Source organism: Pipistrellus kuhlii, unplaced genomic scaffold (assembly GCF_014108245.1).
Source record: "Pipistrellus kuhlii isolate mPipKuh1 unplaced genomic scaffold, mPipKuh1.p scaffold_m20_p_7, whole genome shotgun sequence".
In the NCBI taxonomy this organism is placed as follows: Eukaryota; Metazoa; Chordata; class Mammalia; order Chiroptera; family Vespertilionidae; genus Pipistrellus; species Pipistrellus kuhlii.
Genome location: NW_023425573.1, coordinates 34,282,468 through 34,302,708, shown reverse-complemented (window position 1 = coordinate 34,302,708; position 20,241 = coordinate 34,282,468). Strand labels below are relative to the sequence as shown.

The window sequence follows — 20,241 nt, the reverse complement described above, 5'->3', positions numbered from 1 at the left end:
GATAGGCTTTTCAATATATCAATTAATGAGCTCTTATTCCCCCTTCCCCCATAAAATTAGGATCTACCATTGTTCATACACTTCAGGTGATTTGGTAAAAGATCTACTTTGAAAAATGTAGGATAAAATAAAGTTTTGAAGTTACAGATTTAATGTATTTTTCTAACCACTCTGTACTTGAGATTAAGAGTTGGTATAGTATCAGAAAAAGAAAGAATATCATACCTATGGGATCTTTTGCCACCACTGGTTTTGATGGCAAAGATGGTTCTCCAATTCCAATTTCATTTTCTGCCTTGACACGGAACTGATATTCATGTCCTGGGAAGAGATTCTGTACTTTCAAACGTCTCTCAGGGATTGCACTCTTGTTAACAGGGACCCAGCGTATTGAATGTTTTTCCTTTTTCTCCAAGAAGTATCCTGTGATGGACTTTCCACCATCATATTCAGGTGGACTCCAAACCACAGTCATTTCTTCTTTGCTTACTTTAGTGACATCTGGGGGATCAGGGCGACCGGGTCTATCAAATTTGGTTTTTGCAATGACTGGTTTGCTTTCCGTTGGAGGCCCGGTGCCTATTTTATTTTCTGCACGGACTCTGAAAATATACTCATTTCCTTCTATGAGACGTGTTACTGTAGCACTGGGTGTTAAGACAGCAGAAGAATAGGTAGACCAAACCATGCGCTTGCTCTCACATTTTTCTAGAATATAATTTTGGATTTCACAGCCTCCGTCATCCTCTGGTGGATCCCAGCGAATAGTACACCTATCACTGGACACATCAGAAATTTTCAGATTTCTCACAGGACCAGGCTTATCTAAGACATTGACAGTGGCGTAGGCCACAAAACTGCCAGCTATGTTAGTTGCTGTAATTACATATTTACCACCATCACTTCGCTTTGCTTTAGTAAGAGAAAATTTAGATGAATCAGAACTGGTATCAATCTTGACCCGTGGTGATCTTGTTAAGTCTGTAGCATCTTTGTCCTTGGTCCATGCAACTTCTGGAAATGGTTTGCCTCTAACACCTGCCTCAAGTCTAATGGTATCCCCTGCTTTAACAGTTAATATACCACTTAACTTCAGATCAAGTACTGGCTTCTGTAAATCTTCCTTCACAACAACTTCCTCTGTCTTTACCCAGTCACTTTCTCCACCTTCATTCTTGGTTTGTACTCTGAACTCATAAATCTGGTTTTCAACACATTTGTCAACCATGAAGTGGGTTTCTTTAATGCTTCCTTTATGCACTCTTTCCCAGTCAGTAGAACCCTTCAGTCTCCTCTCAACATGATAGGATAGATTCGGGCTGCCTCCATCATAATCAGGCCGCCGCCACTTTAGATAGACAAATGTCTTTCCTTTATCTGCAATGTGAAGATTTTCAGGCTCACCTGGTCTATCAATAGGGTTAATAGCCAGAATTGGTGTTTTTGTTTCAATGGTTGGCCCAACACCTACTTTATTCTCTGCACAAACTCGGAAGTAGTATTCATTGTTGGCTAAAAGGTTCGCCTTGATTAATCGCTTAGTGACATCCGAAGCAACGATCGACCAGCTTTTCTGGTTTGGTTTGCGAGATTCCACTATGAAATTTGTTATCTCTGAGCCACCGTTATCTAGTGGGTTTTCCCAAGAAATTGTACAGTTCTCTTTGTTTACATTGCTAATCCTTAAATTCTGGCAAGGCCCAGGTCTGTCAAGGACATTGACAATAGCATAACCTTGGGCATGTCCACTGCTGTTCTTAGCGGAGATGATATACTTGCCATGATCAGCTCTAACAGCTTCTTTAATTTGTAACTCAACACGAGGTAGATCTTGAATTAGGTCAACCCGCTTATCACGGACCAGTACTTTGCCTTCCTTGGTCCACGTTATGTCTGGTTGAGGTCTGCCTTTGACTCGAGCAAGAATATGGATAGTTTGGCCCACTCTAACGGTAATAATATCACGGCAAGTAACATCCAGTTCTACTTCTGGAGGATGAAGGATGTCTTTTGCAATCACAGATTCTGGTAGTTCTCTTGGCTCTCCTTCTCCCACAATATTAGCTGCCTTTATACGGAATCTGTACTCTGTTCCTTCAATTAGTCCAGGTACTGTAAAGGCACATTGCCTAATGAGTTCATCTTTATTAATCCTGTTCCACTGGGTCGTACCAGCCTTCTGACATTCCACTACATAGCCTAGAATGGGGCTACCACCATCACTGAGAGGCTTTGTCCACACCAAGTCAGCTGTTTCTTTGGTCTTGTCTTTCAGTTTGGGATTAATAGGTGGTCCAGGTGGTTTGATGGGTCGGCAAGCTTTTATTGGGTCAGAACTTGGGGATGGATTGCTTAGTCCTGCAAGATTTTCAGCAAAAACTCTAAATTCATAGGTATTTCCCTCATAGAGTCCTGTCACTCTAAACCTCAAGTCCGCTATAGGCGTTTTGTTGACCCTCACCCATTTGCCACTTATTTCTCGGCGTTCTACATAGTAACCAGTTATTGGGCTGCCGCCATCAGATTTTGGCAGAGTCCAGGACAATGTTGCAGCATTTTCAGTAATGTCAGTAACCACCGGTTTACCTGGAGGCGATGGAGGATTAAATTTATGTTTAGCAACAGTAGGTGTGGACTCAAGAGGAGGACCAATACCCATCTTATTCTCTGCACTAACTCGGAAAACATATTCAGAGCCCTTTTGCAGATGTGGGACTTTCAGCTTTGTCTTACTGCTTCCTGAAGAGACAACACCCCATGTATCTTTCCTTGTATCTTTTTTCTCAACGATATAATTTATCACAGGGGTTCCTCCATCATCCTTAGGTGGCTTCCAGGCGATAGTCATATGCTCAGGGCTAATATCCAGAATATCAATAGGACCTGTTGGTGGACCAGGAACATCAAGGACAGTAAGATGTACAGCTACTGTTTTGGTGCCAGCTGCATTGGAAACTGTGATTTGATATTCCCCAGTGTCTTTCCGTAAGCAGTTCTTAATGGTAAGTACAGATGAGAAATTGTCAGTTTCCACTGTGTAATGTTCATCGGTGTTAATCTCACTCCCATCACTTGTCCACTTTGCAGTAGGGAAGGGTACACCTCTTATAATGGCTGGGAATCTGACGGTAGTTCCAGCTTTTACCACAAGGCCTTCAATTAATTTCACATCCAGCTCCACAGATGGAGGTACTATAAACACAAAGAAATTAGATTTTTTTAAAAAGAAATATGCATAATTTCAAAAAGAAACAAAATAATAATGGCAATCCAAAAATTACCTAATTTTTCTTGACATTCAATTGGGATAGTTGTGTCAGGGAGACTAAGGCCTACGATATTTTCAGCTTTTACACGGAATTTGTAGGTATTTCCTTGTTGTAGTCCAGTAACAACACATGCTAAATCTGTCACAGTCTTGAACTTAATCCAGTCTTTGGTTCCTTCTTCTTGATATTCCACCAAATATCCAGTGATTGGAGAACCACCATCACGATCTGGCTTATTCCAAACAAGGGAGACTTCAGTCTTGTCAACATCTACATGGTGGAGGTCCTTGGGTGGCCCAGGGGGATCTTTTCAAAACAAGAAGTTATGATGAATAAAGAATATTCTTAAAAGACACTCAAATAATATCTTGTATTTAGAGAAAGCAACTTACGTAGAGGATCCACAGCCTTGATGGGTTTAGGTGTTTCAACAAAAGGACCACGTCCATACTGGTTCTCAGCAGCGACTCGGAAGAGATACTGATTGCCTTCATTAAGATGTTTAGCCCAGTGACTCTTTTTCTTTGACGTAGTTGAGAGAGGTGACCACTGGGCGGTGGCAACATCTCTCCTCTCAACCACATAATTTGTAACAACAGAACCACCATCATCCAGGGGTTCCTTCCAAGTAAGGTAGCAAGAATCTTTCCTAATTTCACTGACTTCCAGATCTCGAGGTGGCCCAGGCTTATCTGAAAAGTGTTAGGCAATGCAGTGATATGTAACTTAATACAGATAAGAGCTCACAATTTACTTTTAATTTATTTTTACACCAAAAACAACCTAAGCATTAAAATTCTTACCTAATACAAGTACTTTTACGGAGACAGTTTTTGAACCAGCTGGATTCTCCACTGTTAAGGAATAGATTCCACCATCTTCATGGGCAGCGTTACGAATTTCAAGCTTGCTACCAACTGGAGTCACATCAATTCTTGCCTTAGTTGGAGCCTCTCTGTCTTCTTTTTTCCAAGTTACTTTTGGGAATGGCACTCCTTTGATGATGGCACTAAGTCTTAGAGTATCACCAACCTTTATATGTTGTTCTCTCGCCATGTTGGCATCAAGAATCAACTCAGGGGGTTCTTGAATAAAGAAAATAGTAGTTTCAGGTTTGATTTGTTAATGAATTTTAGAAATAAGTATATACATTGACACACCTATCTTTTCTGCAAAGAAAGCTGAGGACATTTTACTCACCAAGTCTGTCTTTTACTAGTACAGGCTCAGGAACATGAGCTGGATCTGATTCGCCAGCTTCATTGACAGCTAGTACTCTGAACTTGTAGGATTGACCATCCCGGAGACCAGTGACTTTATATGTAGTTTCAGGACATGACTCAGGAGTGTGATTGGCTCTTCTCCACTCTTCATCCCCAACTTTCTGGTACTCAACGATATAACCCAGAATCTTGCTCCCACCATCGCGACGTGGTGGCTGCCAAGTTAGGTCAACTGAATTACATGTTGTATCTATTGCCTCGGGATTAACAGGTGGACTTGGTTTAGCTATATAATAGAAGGGGGGAAAAAGAATTAGAATATACCTGAAAACAAAGTTGGATAATATAAAAATTGAATGGATGCTTTAATACTATACCAATTGGATCTTTAGCAAAGACTGGTTTGGATGGTGGGCTTGGGTCTCCAATACCAATTTCATTTTCTGCAGCAACCCGGAATTCATATTGACACCCTTCTAGAAGATCAGGAACCCTGAATTTAGTGTATGGATGAATCGGCTCTTTGGTAACTCTCACCCATCGTTTAGACATAGTTTCCCTCTTTTCCAGGATGTAGTTTGTTATGGGCTTTCCTCCATCATTTGGCTTGTTCCAGGTTACTAATGCGGAGTCTTTGGTAACTTCTGTGACAATTGGCATGTCAGGTGCATCAGGAACCCCTATCATAAACATTAGCAAAATGTGTTAGAAATTTAATTTTTCCTATTAACAATATCAAACAACAAATCACTAAAATGAAATGTAGTGCATACTGAAACGATCTTTGGCTTTCATTGAATCAGACACCAGAGGATCACTTATTCCATACAGATTTTCAGCGCGTATCCGGAAAATATAATCTTTTCCTTCAAGCAGTTTAGAAACTTTGCATGTTGGTTTAGCACTTGCAGCTGTCACAGGCATCCAAATATCTTTGCCCACCTCATTCTTCTCAATAATATAATTGGTAATTTCACTGCCCCCATCATCTAATGGTGGCTTCCAAGAGATAACCATGTGCTCTTTGGTCACCTCATCAAAAATAACTGGTCCTACTGGTGGTCCAGGACGGTCTGCAGGAAAAAAAAAAATCACAGCACAAAATGTTATTTCCACTTCTGCTTTAGAAAGAACAGAATATCTATTCATCTTGCTAAATAATACTTACCAACCACGTTAACTTGACAGAAACCTTTCCTAGAGCCTGTACTGTTCTCCACAACCACACAGTACTTGCCAGTATCTAAACGTTTGGCCTTGATCTTCTCTAGAGCAAGTGTTGTTGGAGTGGTCTTGATATGGGTGCGATCATCTTCTACCACATCAGCTTCATCTTTGAACCAAGTAACCTTAGGCTTTGGCTTGCCTGAGTAACGGCCAGTGAGGGCAAAAGCTTCACCAACTCGAACCGTGATCTTATCTCTGAAGTCAAGTTCAAGTGTTGGAGGAGCTAAAATGTACAATTACAAAGGCAAGTCAGTATTACGGATGTTTTATGCTAAATCTATAAAGGTACAAGTTTTCAAGGTATAAGCTTCATTGGACACATACCCAGCTCATCCTTGCAAGTGATTGGCTTGGTGCAAAATGATGGCTTGCCTTGTCCAACAATATTGACGGCACTGACACGGTACTCGTATGTGTCACCTTCCTTTAAGCCTTTAACAGTGTATTTTCTACTAAGCAAGTTGTCCTGTGTAACTTTGTGGAATTTCTCAGTTCCAATGAGACGGCTTTCTAGGACATAGTTAATAATTTCGGATCCACCATCATACTTTGGAGGATTCCAAGTCAAAGAAACAGAATTTTTAGTGACTTCTTTAACTTCCAGGTCTTCAGGGCGCTCTGGTACAGCTGTAAGTGTAAGTATGGAATTGCAGTGAAAAAACTGTCATGTTAAGAATGTAGTAAAGAATACTTTCTGAGGATTGCATTTAAACCTTAAACTATTTGCTTTGATAGGTAACAAAAGAGATAGCATAGAATCATTAGCCCTAAAAAGGATCTAATACAATCTAATTTCCTCTGACAGATGAGGAAATAGAAATTCTCAGACTTGATAGTTTTAGAATTAAGAAAACACTTCATATTCATGCCACTCAGTGGCAACTTAAAAACAACCAGTGTAGCAAACATTGGAGGAGTTGAAGAATAAGATATATTCCCATAATCTTTTTCACAACCACATTCAAATACTACCAGTATTTGATCATTGAGTATTTACTTAATGAATGCTTGCCAAATGAATAAAATGTTTGGCATTTATACACATATTTTGTCACCATAGTTTTTTTTAAATTAGTAATCGAGTGAAGAAGTAATTAAGAATGAAATTGATTGAAATTGTACGTACTTATTGGATCTCTGATGACTATTTCATGTGGTGTTTCAATAAAAGGACCTATGCCAATGATATTTTCAGCTGCAATTCGGAAAAAGTAGGCTTTTCCTTGAATGAGACCCTGGACAGTAGCATTTTGCCGGGTGACTGTGTATGTCACTGGGGTCCATGCTCTGCGGTCAGCTTCCCGTTTCTGAATGACGTAATTGGTGATTGGAGAGCCTCCATCATCTTCTGGAGAAAACCACGTCAGCTTGCAGGAGTCATTGGTCAGGTTGTCAGGCAGGAAAGGGGTTCCAACAGGACCTGGCACATCTGGAAATAAGAGGAAAAGCTTTCTAGTGTTTGTTTTCAATGAATCATAGAGCTCAATATTTGTTACCCTCTGTTTTTAAAAAGGGGACACAAATGTTGTTATGAAGAAAATAAGATTTTGTGTTTATTTATTGAGCTGTTTTCCTCCCCTGGTATCTATTTTCAACCATATTTTTAGATGAATAGGTTTGCAATAATTACGGCTTGCCCCGGTTTCAGCAGAAGCTGAAGGAACAGTAACTGTAGGAAGGGGCTGTTGGGATGACAGCCAGAGGGAGATGGGATGAGAATGGAGTGATAGCATGGCTACTTTTTTTGTGTCCAATTTTCAAAGGGGAGAGAGTTTTTTTCTGGGTCACCAGTGAATCAATGAGGAGCACAAGAAGTCCCAAATCTCAGAATGACCTTTGAGAGGGTTGACATTTAACCTGGCAGTATACCAGTTGGTCAAGTTAAAACAATAGTCATTAGGTAATGGAGTGGTTAGTAGCTTGAAACTAATCTAAAATCTTGTAGGATTATGGCCCAATAAGATACCTTTCCTTATACCATTTTCATTAATGAAACCATAATGTTTTCATAACATTAATTGTGTTTAATAGAGACCTAGTTATTTTCACATAAAAAGTGGCTGTTTGGAGTGTGATTGTTCCTGGAGACATGCTGAGAGACAGAGACCTGAGTGGGAGGGCTTTCCTTGCTGAACAAATCACTGAATGAAGCCGCCAGCAAGAGGCGTGACAAAGCACTGGGGAGTTCAACTCTATTTTATGTCTAGAAATTCAATATTGATAACTGAATATGATGCTTCTCTTCAATTAGAATACAGAAACCCTTCAAAGGGATTTTTTTTTGCAGTAATATGATCATTAGAAAATGAAGAAACAGTCCCATGATGTGAAAAAGGTTAACCTTTGCAAAATGTGAAACATTCATGTACATTTGCAGGAAAGTTGCTTTTATGAAAACTATATAATAGCATAGTAAATGCTTATGGCAGCATGTTATATAAAAAGTCAACATATGAAACTTTAAAGTAGGACTACAACCATATAAAATATGCGTAGGATATAGAAACAAGGAGAAATTTAAAAATGCTAATACTGTAGTGGTTAATGAGATGCTGGATGGTTTTTCTTATTTTCCAAAATATTTGTAACATAATTTTATTTTAACATAGCATTTTAAAAATATATTTTTATTTATTTCAGAGAGGAAAGAAAAGGGAGAGATAGAAACATCAATGATGAGAGAGAATCATTAATTGGATGCCTCCTGCATGCCCCCTACTGGGGATTGAGCCAGCAATCTGGGCATGGGACCTTTAAGTCTGCAGGCCGACACTCTATCCACTGAGCCAAACTTGCTAGGGCAACATAACTTTGTTGTTGATAAAATAAATGTGATCTTTAAGTTGCATGGACAGATAGAAAGTATTTACCTAATACATCGACGATAATTGTCTTCTTCCTTTCTCCCCCTTCATTTTTGGCAAGAAGAGAATAGACACCTTGGTGGCTCCTCTGGCAATTCTTAATGACCATGGATGAGCTAATGGCTGTGCTCTCAATGGCGGCTTCTTGAGGTAATGCTCTTTCATTCATGCACCAGGTGATGGTTGGAGGAGGCTTTCCAGACACATAGGCGATGATCCGGATCACCCCTCCAGCATGGACCACAATTCTGTCTCTGACGCTGGCATCTAGCTGAAGATCGGGTGAGACTGGAAAAACAAACATGATTTTACAAAATGTGATTTTCATTCCCAACCCAAAACAGAAATACATATAAAAACAATAGAAGTATTAATTACCAATTCGGTCCTTCATTTCAATGGCATCTGTGACTTCTCCAGGCTCTCCGATGCCGGCAATGTTGACTGCTCTAACTCTAAATCTGTAGAATGCTCCTTCTTTTAACCCTGTCACAACAAGTTTTGTTCCTCTCACTTCTTTATCTTTAGCCTAGGGAAAAATCACAAGCATTTTATAATTACAACAGTTCTTGGTAGCTTCCTGTTTTAATAGTAGTTTTCTAAAGCATAACCAAGGACATATTTAATTGCCTTTGGAAAAATTGTTGCCAGTTTATGTTTTAGGGATCAGTTGTTATAGGTAATCACTGAATGGAATATCTTATCAGAAATCATGCTTTAAAGTTATTGTCAAATGATTGAAATAACAAAACAAAACAAAAAACTGTCCTGTGCCATCATTTTCTGTTCTCAGGGTTTATAACCAGAAGATAAGTTAACAATAATATGCCTTAACTTTCACTAGATTTTTTATATAACAGATATTTGGATTATAATCTGATTTCTTAATTCAAAAGATACAGATAGAAGTTAATGCGATTCAGAATAACCGCTACATTTTTAACTTATAGTACATTTCGGTAATACTAAGTGTTCATTACCTTTTCCCATTCTTCTTTTCCTTCTTCCTTAAATTCAACGATGTATCCAGTTACTTTGGATCCACCATCTTTTAGTGGGGGAGTCCACTCCAAATCTGCAGATGATTTAGTCCAGTCTGTGACTTGGGGAAATGGAGGACCAGGAGGGGCTGGAAAGAGGCAGTATACATTAGTATTCTTTACTATATATGGCACTTTGGAAAAAAAAAAAAGAAAAGAAAACAAATGCTGTCAAGTCTTACCAACTGGATCTCTAGCAGTCACTGGGTCTGATGGTGGACTTGCTGGACCCACACCAGCAGCATTGATTGCATACACCCGGAATTGGTAATCAGAACCTTCAATAAGGCCAGTCACTTTATAAGAAACACCCAAAGTCATGGCTTTGATAGGATCTCGGTTAATTCTCTTCCATCTCTTTGAAGTGGTGTCTTTCATTTCTAGCCAGTATCCAGTCACAGGAGAGCCTCCATCATATTCTGGCTCCTCCCAGTTGACAGTCATGGAGTTACGAGTCACACTGCTAACTGTTGGCTTATCTGGTGCTCCAGGGACAGCTGTGAAAAAAACAATCACATTGATTTATCAGAACTTATGAAACACACACATAAGAATGACTTTGTATGTGAAACCTGTGCTACTTACAGAAGAGGTTTCTTGCTGTTTCAGGTTCACTGTCAAGAGGCTCCCCAATGCCATATTTATTCTGAGCCATGATCCGGAATACATAATCATGGCCTTCTAGTAATTTGGGAACTGTGAACATGCACTCTTTGGGTTCACTGGAGACACGCACCCATGTCTTCCTATTGGGTTCTCTCTTCTCAATTACATAGTTTGTGATCTTAGACCCACCGTCATCTATAGGTGGGAGCCAAGATAATGTCATTTGGTCTGCTGAAATAGATTCAAACTTTATTGGTCCCACTGGAGGGCCAGGGCGACCTAAAATGGTTTAAAAAGAAAAAAACTTTATTAGTAGAATAATTTTGAAGCCAAACATTACATTTATGAACAGAAAAAACACAAGTAGTTTCTATAAAACCATGTAATCCTTACCAAGGACATTCAATCTCATCTCCTTTGATGCTGTTCCAAAGTTATTCACAGCTGTAATGGTATATAAGGCAGTGTCACTCCTGCGAGACTGTGGAATTACTAAGGTGCAAGTGTCATCCACCACGAGTTTATTGATATGGGTGTCATAGACAACAGGTTCTTTACTATCAGGCTTCTTTGGAGGTGCTTTAAACCAGGTTAGTGTTGGGAATGGTACACCTTTAATTTTGGCCACGATGTTAACATCAGTTCCTTCTTCAACCTCCATGAATTCTTTTAGTTCAATTGATGGTGGGCCTGGATTATTACAAACAAATTATTGTCATTAGGAACAAAAAGCACTAAAGGATAGAACATAGAATTCACAGTGACTATAAAGCTATTTATAGACAGGCTTTGTAGCCCAGCCCAATATAAAGAATAGATCTGTCTTCAATTAATTTATACCAGCTTGGGGAACAGGTACATGCCATCATCATCTTTTAACTACATGTGGCTCTGTACAGCTATTGCCTATCACTTACCTGGCATCATTATGCATATAAATATTGATGAGGGGCAGAGAGAAGTATAAATTGTAGTTGCGCGTGCATGGGAGTTCTTACATGATATTCCCTTTAGTATTTATGTACTTATGAGGGGACCTATTGTGTTAATTCTGAGATGAATTTCTTCCCCTTTGAAGAAATATAACTGATAGTAGAGGCAAAGCAAATGTCTATTTTCTATAAATTTAGTATAAGAATGTGAAAAGACTATTGTGACTATAGCCCTCTTAAATTTAGAAGAATTTAACAAAAATACAGAAGTGGTGATAATAACAATAATTAGAGGAAGAATTATTATCATATTTGTGTATATATTTTACCTATTAAAATTAATATGCCTTTTTCTTAAATAAAAATAGAATAAATTGGGTTTGGCAGTTGCTGAGCAAATAAATGGCCATATTCTTCCCCTTTTGTGGAGCATGGGGAAGAAGTGCTTTGACTTCTGATAGGTAAAAGAGCAAGCATGGAGAAAAATTATCTTAAGGAAAGTCCAAGCATCATCTTATTTAAAGAAGGAAAAGTAAATATGTAAGGTAATATGATAATTCTATAGAAGTTGAGGGAATGAGTGATTGAGTAATGTGCCCATGTCCACAGTCAACCCATGGTGACTTCCTGAGAGATAGACGAATCTCTTTTTATTTTGGACTATTATTAAATGTCTAGAAAGACATTCACAAGAGGATATTCTCTATTACTATGTTGGAGCTTACATGTCTGGTCTTTGATAATCACTGGACCCACAGTTGCTGAAGGTTTGCTGACTCCTGCCTCATTGACAGCTTTGACTCTGAATTCATATTCTCCACCCTCTACGAGGTCTTCCACTGTAAATTCCAATTCTTCCACATCACGCCGATTACACTGTTTCCATGCTTCTTTCTTTTTCCCAGTAGGGTCCCACGCAAGGCACTCAACAATATAGTGGGTGACAGGGGAGCCTCCATCATTCTTCGGGGGTTTCCACGTCAGGTGTACCGTGCTCTTCGTTATGAGGCCAATCTTGAGTTTAATAGGAGGATCGGGAGGATCTTTAAAAATAGTTAAAGAAAGTATTAAGCATTGTTTATAGCTGCCTATTTTTCAACTTGGAGAGGGTATTTTAATCACCGATTTTAAAACTTACATATTGGATCTCTGGCAGTGGTCCTCTGAATGGTTTCCACAGGTGGGCCAATGCCGAAACGGTTTTCTGCACGCACGCGGAAGAAATATTGCTGTTCAGAGATGAGATCAGGAACTAAAAATGTGGTGCTTCCACAGTTTGGATTGACTTTAGTCCATGCTTTCCCATCAATAGTCTTCTTCTCAATAACATAGCCTTTGATCCTGTCTCCTCCATCATCATCCGGCATCTTCCATGTAAGTCGGCAACTGCCCCTGGTGATGTCAGTGACTTTCAGATCTTTGGGTGGCCCTGGTACATCTGTGGAATGCATATTACAATATAAGCAATGTTGCTTCTTAAAAAAAAATAATTTGCTCTTATTCCATGGTAGCTTTTAAAGTCTTTCTTACCCATGACTTTAACTCTGCAACTTGCAGTCTTCTGTCCTGCTTTATTCTTGGCTGTGATGCTGTATTTGCCTGAATGAGATCTTTTACACTCCGGAATAACAATTACCGATGAGTTTTCAGCAGTCTCCAGCTGTACAAAATCCCCAAACAAACAGTAGTTATACACTGAGTGAAATACTAGAAGTATTGAAGTCAACTAGATTCTGAATCTTTTGCATTTTATCTTACCTGTGCATCTTCGGGTATATCATGAACTCCATCCTATTAGAAAAGAAGATGGTCAGTTGTAGTGTACATGTTCCTTAGAGTGATTCAATGGGAGACACAGAGAATTATAATTTTTCTCACCTTCATCGCCTTCTTTGCCTTTCCATCAAATTCCCAAGAGGATTTTGGTGTTGGGCGTCCCTTGATGACAGCAGGAATCCTAATCTGTGAGCCAGCTTGACAAGTCAGACTGTCCTGTGCTCCAATGTCAATGTAAACTTCTGGTGCCTCTGTACCACCACGAATAATAGAACAGGATTTAGCTCACCTCATTCAATAAAGTAACTGACAAAGCTTCAGTAAATTAACCCATTTGATAACAATATCCAAAGGCGAGTGCATAGATGGACCAGTACCTTGAATATCAGTTGCAGGGATCTCTCCAGTTGTATCACTTGGTTCAGATTCACCAGCTTCATTTACAGCTTTCACTCTGAACCTGTACTTTCTGAGTTCTTTCAAATTCGGCACCACACATTCACAGGTAGTTAGAAGTTTATCTGGCTCATTTACTCTTTTCCAGTCAGTGGTTCCCTCTTCTTGCATTTCTACAATGTATCCTTTGATTGGACTGCCACCATCTTTGGCTGGAGGTTTCCATGCTAGCGAGATGCTTGACTTTGTTTTATCTTTTACCTCTGGGCAAGAAGGTGGACTGGGTGGATCTAGTAAGACAAAAACCCCAAACATATAAAGTTTTAAGAGTCTCATGCTCTACCAACTGAGCTAGCCGGGCACCTCAAACATATAAAGTTTTAAAATGAATGGAATGCTAGATTTATATGCCACAGCACAGAAATGTTGTACTGTACCTGATCATTTTTTTTTATTTTTAATCTTTTAGAATATTAAAATAGGTATTCCAAAAAAATAAATTACTTTATAGAATAAATATAAAAAATAGTCTATTTCAGTTAGCATTAGTGTAAAAACAAAAAAAGCCAACAACTAATTGGGATTAGAAAGACTACTTTGATATATAGATCGATCTGCATTCTATTTACACATGATTAGTGAAAAACTATTTTACTTTTAAGATCCCTTTGAAGAGATACTACAATATTTTTACTAAGAACATTTTAATTAATTCACCATAAAATTAAAATTAAAAATGATTTTATCGTAGCTGGTAAATCTTTGAACACAAACTAATCTTAAGACCCTACACAGTCATTGTCTACAATCTTATATAATAAAAGGCTAGTATGCAAATAGACTGAACAGTAGAACAACCAGACACCTGAACAACTGATCACTATGACATGTGCTGACCACCAGGGTTGTTTGCAGAACATGGTGGGCATTGGCCATGGTGGAATTGTGGAGCAGGTGAGTGGGAATGTCAGACCAAGGCAGGGCACCAGTCATTGTCATTGGGGTGAGCATCTGGTGATTACTGAAAATTCTTTGCTCCCATATGCTGAGGTCCCACCCAGCACTCGTATGTGCTGCTGATGCTGGCCCTGCTTGCACCCACGGCTGGTGCCAGAGCTGCCACCAGAGCTACCTTGCATCCACTGCCAGTGCCTGCAGCCTGTCCTGATCACTTAGCACCATCAGTAGGTACAAGTGGCTGCCGGCCTGATCGCTCCTAAGGGCTCCACCTCCCCCTGCTCCTGAGGGGCAATCGGTGAAGCAGCTGCTGCTGGTGCCAGCTCCGATCACTCCATGCCATCAGAGGGTTTGAGTGGGGCAGGCACCGTCAGCACATGGGAGCAGCTGGAGGAGGGCTGCTGGCAGACAGGAAACCTGGGGGCCATGGCAGGAGGGGCCAGGCGGGGATGCAGAGGATGGGCTGAGACCCGCTCTTGTGCCTACAGCCCACAATTCCTTTTAAGGTGCATGATTTGTACACTGTGTCCCTAGTAATCACATAATAATCTTTTACATTCTTTTTTTTTTTTTAATATATTTTATTACAGAGAGGAAGGGAGAGGTATAGAGAGCTAGGAACGTCGATGAGAGAGAAACACCGACCAGCTGCCTCTTGCACATCCCCTACTGGGGATGTGCCCACCACCAATCTACATGCCCTTGGCTGGAATCGAACCTGGGACCTTTCAGTCCGCAGACTGACGCTCTACCACTGAGCCAAACCAGTTTCAGCAATCTTTTACATTCTTGACAGTGATTTATAATTAAAGAAATTATTTTACTCTACTGATCTTTTTAACCACAGCTCTTCTCGCTTTAGTACCTAGCATAATTCCTTGCACATAGCATATGTTCAGTAGTACCTTATTGAATAAATGAATGGATACTACTTCATTTTATACATTATCATCTATATAAAACTTAGAATATTTTTCATCTTCTTTTTAACAAATAGCAAAAGTTTTTTTTATAGAGTATCTAATCAGACATATTATATAATAAATGCAATTAACCATGAAGGCCATGTAATTTTAATTTTTCAACTGATTTTCTCATAGATATTTTAGAAGTATTTTTCCTTTTATTCCACAGACTGTGCTTGAGGATCTTACACATTTGTTTAATAAACATTACTGAATATTTAGCAACATTATGCTTTTTGTTAAATTCCTACTGGAGGTTCTGACTATTTAGTGAGGAAGATAAATTTCCACAGTATCTAATGAGATATGGATTTATTAAAGTACTAGTAGATTTATTAAAGTACTGTGCACCAGTAGCTTGCCAGTATTTTGCTGCCATCCTCCAGTAGCTCTCCACCCACTGCCCTGCCCTCCTGTAGTTCTTCCCCTTCCTAGTCCCCCTTCATAGCTTGCTGCCCTGCTCCCTCCTGTAGCTCTCCACTGCCCATTTGTGGCTCACTGCCTCACCCTCCTGCTGATCCTTGATCCCGTTGTTACACTTCACGGTGTAATGACCATTTGTATATTATATCTTTATTACATAGAATCTTTATTATATAAGATGGGAGCAGAGAGGAGCTTATGTCAAGGGTCATTGTTATGTGATTTCTCATAAAAGTACTAGGTTTAATCCAGGAGTTTAAAAACTATATGGTTTTATGTGTGTGTTTGTATGTATATATACATTTATAGAGATAGTTGTGCATAGTGTGTGTATTTATGTAAATAAATATATATACACATTATACATATATACTTTTGATAGTTTATATAAGTATGGAACTTTTAACTCTAAAAAAATAAAATAATTTGGCATAGAAAAATACAAGAAATTTAAAAGCAAAATTATCCAGTTAGTGGCTTTGCCCTTTGTAAATTCTAGAAATGAAAGCATACTTACATATGGGATCTCCTGCAACCTCTGGATCTGATGGTTCACTGGGAGGGCCAATTCCTGCAACGTTTATTGCCATTGCTCTGAACTGGTACTTAACACCTTCAATCAGACGAGGAACATTAAATTCCACGCCTTTTGATCCCACTTTGGTTATCGGTGCTCGGCTAACACGTGCCCAGTACGGACTTCCCTCTTCTCTCTTCTCCAGCCAGTAGCCAGTGATGGGAGAGCCGCCATTGTCCAAAGGAGGAGTCCAGCTCACTAGCATCGACCCTTTGGTGCGCTCCAAAACTTTTGGTTTTCCTGGAGCTCCAGGAAGGCGATAAGGATCTTGAATGGTCACTTTATCAGATTTGCACTCATCACTGATTCCGTATTTATTCGCTGCCCTAACTCGGAACTCATACTGTCCATTGGGGATAAGTTTCCAGAGCTAGAAATCAGATGAATAGTAACTTTTTAAAAAAGAATATACTTATGTTGATTTTCACTTATTTTAAAAATTAGTTATTTTGGTAGGGAAGACTATAAAAATAAATCTAGAAACTCTGATATATATGTAGTTTAAAAATATGTAGACTCTAACATGGAGAAAGATTTTTAAATGAAAATATCTAAATTTATTATTTTATTTTATTAAAAAAATCCTTAGTGAAAGTATTAGATATGTCTGCTTTTTTCTACCATTAACCTTTTATAGCCTGCCCCCGGCTCCCACCACAGGCCTCCACCATCTTATTGTCTGTGTCCATGGGTTATGCATATATGCATACAAGTTCTTTGGTTGATCACTTCCCATAGCTAATAATGGATCTCTCAAGTAAAAGATACTTTGTATATCAAATAATTGTATTTATCAAGTGGCCTTATGTGTATGGTGCTACAAAGTACAATGAAATTTTTTGGTTTTGAGTTTAATCATTAAGACTGGTGTTTATTCAAAGTCTTGCCCTTTTAATGTGTATAAGAAAATATTTAAAAGAGTTTACCCCATATCTCCTCTCTACGGCGGTGTTGGTGACTTCCTCCCATTCAGACTTCTTCCTACTTGCATCACGTTTGTCAATGATATAATGGGTGATTTCACTGCCACCGTTGTCTAGAGGGGCATCCCATGTCAAATAGCAAGATTCAGCTTTAATGTCTGTGACAGCAAGGTTTCTTGGTGGGGATGGACGATCTGGAAAGGAAACAAAAGAGGAGACTGAGAAGGCAATTCCTAAACAGACACTGGGTTTCGTTTTGATATAAAAAGAGCATGTTGCTTACCATAGACTTCAACATGAACATTTCGGAAGACGGAGCCAAGGCGATTGGAAGCTGTAATCGTGTAAGTGCCTTTGTCCTGCCGGACTGTTTTGGGAATGATAACCTCAGTCTTGGCCTCACTTCGGGATACTTCTTCCTTGGTTATCTTCAGTGCATCCGTGGGTTTTTCAATCACAGTCTCATTCTTGGACCACTCAATCTTAGGCATTGGAAGGCCTGTCACATCTGCGGGAATGTTAACAGGCTCTCCCGCCATAACCTTGATAGTGTCTCCTCGAACATTCAGGCGCAATTTAATGGCTGGAGGCACTGTGCAAAAGGACAAGAGAAAATTAGCGAAGTCATAAGGAGATTTGCTCAACCTATGAGATAAAGGCAACGCTGTAAATTACATTAAAAGTATTATTATGTTCAGAGTCCACACCTTCATCATCTTGTATGACCACATTGAGAGGCAGGGATGGTTCACTCTCACCAACTGCATTGACAGCTTTGACACGGAACTCATACATTTGGTGTTCATCAAGGTTTTCCACCAGAAAAGATGTGGTTGGGCAGAGTCTCTTGTTAACTCTTTCAAAGTCAGGTTTGTCGTGACGCCGTTTCTCAATGATATAGCCTTGGATGGGGCTGCCACCATCAGTGCGGGGCTCTTTCCAGTCAAGGGTGATGGTGGACTTTGTCCTTTCTGTATATGTGAGCCTCTCAGGAGCTGTCGGAGGACCTTTAACCAGAAGCAAGTCGAAATTACAAGCATGAAGTTCATATAAGAAATATTTCACTTCAAATTAATTGTGTGAAAAATATGTTTCTGTGTGGCCTAATCTTAATACTCATCTTAAAAAATCCTTCTCAAGACATCTTCATTACCTACTTATAGGCATTCACAGAATTTTTCTTAGTAAACTTTAGCATCAAAATTGATTAAAAATAAATTGAGGAGCATGTCTGTTTTTATTTTATTTTATATTTAGCATTTTAGATATTTTTACCTCTGTCACAGGGAAGCTTCCAATCTTAATGAACTAAGAGAATGAGTCTGTGAAGTTTTGCTTTGGATAACCAACTAAGAGCAAAGTTTTGTTGACAGACAGTGGATATGTCTACTGAACCTGTTTTGAGTCATGTTGTGTCAAGTGTGGGCTTAAAATGTGTTAGAAAGAGAATTTATGTAATGATGCTGTAGTTTGGTGTCCTGAAGGACAAAAACCAAAAGAATAAGCTTTGAATGGTGAAATTAGACCTGGTCCACTCTTATGGATTACTAGAGGCCCAATGCACAAATTTGTGCACAAAGAAAGAAATTAATTAGAAGAACTATATTGGAGGCCAGGGAGGGAACATAGGAGGTTGGCTCTAGGGCATGTCCAGCCTGTCCCCATTGGGCTGATCAGGGCTGCCAGGCCAGCTGGGGAGGGACCACAGGAGGGCTCCAGGGCGTGTCAGGCCTTTCTCTCCCAGTCCCAATTGGCCAGACCACAGCAGCAAGCTAACTTATTGGTCAGAGCATCTGCCCCCTGGTGGTCAGTGCATAACATAGTAACTGGTCCAGAGATCGACCCATCAGACACTTGGCATGTTAGTCATATATATATATATATATATATATATATACACATATACATATACATATACATATATACATATATACATATATACATACATATACATATACATATATATATATATATATATATATATATATATATATATATATATTACTGAAACCAGAGCAGAGTTCTATAGTGGAAGCCCATATCTGTTTGATTCTCTGATGAAACTAGACTATAGAGAAAATTCTGAGATGAGCTATCACAGTGATGGTATAGGAGGTAATTTTGTTTTTTGTGTGTTGTGTGTTTTTTTAGGTGGTGGTAGAGAAATAATACCAGCTGTCTCTTGGGGAATGGGTTCCAAGACTTTGTTTTCTTCGATGACATGCAAATGTGCATTACCAGTGTGTGCAATTTTAGGGTTTCATATTTGTTCATATTGGTCAAGGAGATTTCCTATGGTTGGTTTTTATTCCTTGATGGCTCTTCCTGGTTTGGGGCCTTCCAGGGTAGGGACTACTTGAGATCTAAAGGAAGACTAAGATATTTATCCTAAGGCATAGATATCTGTCCTGTAACCTTTCAAAAACAATGAACTTTCTTTAACTATTAGGCTATTAAATTAATTACTTCAGTGTATTCTATTGTAAAAATACAATATTTCTAAATTATTTTTAGGTTCTTGCTAAACTACAGTAAACTCAGGTTTTTTAGTACATATAAGCATGGTTGATTTTGTGTAAAAAATTAGTGAGCCAAAAATTATATTAAATATGGTATTCTTAAAGGTGCTAGTATTTATTTGATTTACCTTTATTTTTACTCCCTAGCTATAGATTTTGATACTGTTGGGAGTTTGAAGCCATAAATAGAAACAAACAGTATTTACTTTATAAACACAATGAAAACCTCTTTTACCTAGTGGATCAACTGCAAGAATTGGTCCTATTTCAACAGGTGGGCCACAGCCAAATTTGTTCTTGGCAATCACACGGAACTTATATTCTTGTCCCTCAAGGAGACCTGTGATATCACATTTAGATCTCTCAGTCTCTATGGGTTGTCTCCAAGTATGCATCTTGGCATCTTTTCTTTCAATAATAAAGCCCGTGATTTCACTTCCTCCATCATCTGCTGGATCAGACCAGTTCAGCAGACACATCTTTCTGTTTGTTACAACAGGTTTTAAGTCAAGAACTGGACCAGGGACATCTGCAAAATAAAACA

The 20,241-nt window shown here is 39.0% G+C and overlaps 1 protein-coding gene across 1 annotated transcript in view; it reads right to left on the bottom strand.

Annotated features, from left to right (window-relative positions):
* The window catches only part of TTN (titin), a 276,330-nt gene that overhangs the window by 62,233 nt on the left and 193,856 nt on the right, over window positions 1–20,241 (bottom strand). Inside the window, exons 234-260 of the mRNA XM_045575224.1 lie at window positions 19,933–20,226; window positions 17,886–18,185; window positions 17,462–17,770; window positions 17,182–17,372; window positions 16,196–16,625; window positions 13,315–13,623; window positions 13,040–13,188; window positions 12,920–12,952; window positions 12,692–12,821; window positions 12,300–12,599; window positions 11,887–12,204; window positions 10,623–10,919; window positions 10,209–10,508; window positions 9,806–10,120; window positions 9,564–9,712; window positions 8,962–9,112; window positions 8,590–8,871; window positions 6,846–7,148; window positions 6,044–6,346; window positions 5,661–5,942; window positions 5,266–5,565; window positions 4,870–5,172; window positions 4,470–4,778; window positions 4,073–4,354; window positions 3,662–3,961; window positions 3,282–3,575; window positions 226–3,192 (exon numbers count right to left, since the gene is read on the bottom strand). Of these exons, the coding sequence (XP_045431180.1) occupies window positions 226–3,192; window positions 3,282–3,575; window positions 3,662–3,961; window positions 4,073–4,354; window positions 4,470–4,778; window positions 4,870–5,172; window positions 5,266–5,565; window positions 5,661–5,942; window positions 6,044–6,346; window positions 6,846–7,148; window positions 8,590–8,871; window positions 8,962–9,112; window positions 9,564–9,712; window positions 9,806–10,120; window positions 10,209–10,508; window positions 10,623–10,919; window positions 11,887–12,204; window positions 12,300–12,599; window positions 12,692–12,821; window positions 12,920–12,952; window positions 13,040–13,188; window positions 13,315–13,623; window positions 16,196–16,625; window positions 17,182–17,372; window positions 17,462–17,770; window positions 17,886–18,185; window positions 19,933–20,226 (9,900 nt within the window). The remainder of the gene's footprint in view (window positions 1–225; window positions 3,193–3,281; window positions 3,576–3,661; window positions 3,962–4,072; window positions 4,355–4,469; window positions 4,779–4,869; window positions 5,173–5,265; window positions 5,566–5,660; window positions 5,943–6,043; window positions 6,347–6,845; window positions 7,149–8,589; window positions 8,872–8,961; window positions 9,113–9,563; window positions 9,713–9,805; window positions 10,121–10,208; window positions 10,509–10,622; window positions 10,920–11,886; window positions 12,205–12,299; window positions 12,600–12,691; window positions 12,822–12,919; window positions 12,953–13,039; window positions 13,189–13,314; window positions 13,624–16,195; window positions 16,626–17,181; window positions 17,373–17,461; window positions 17,771–17,885; window positions 18,186–19,932; window positions 20,227–20,241) is intronic.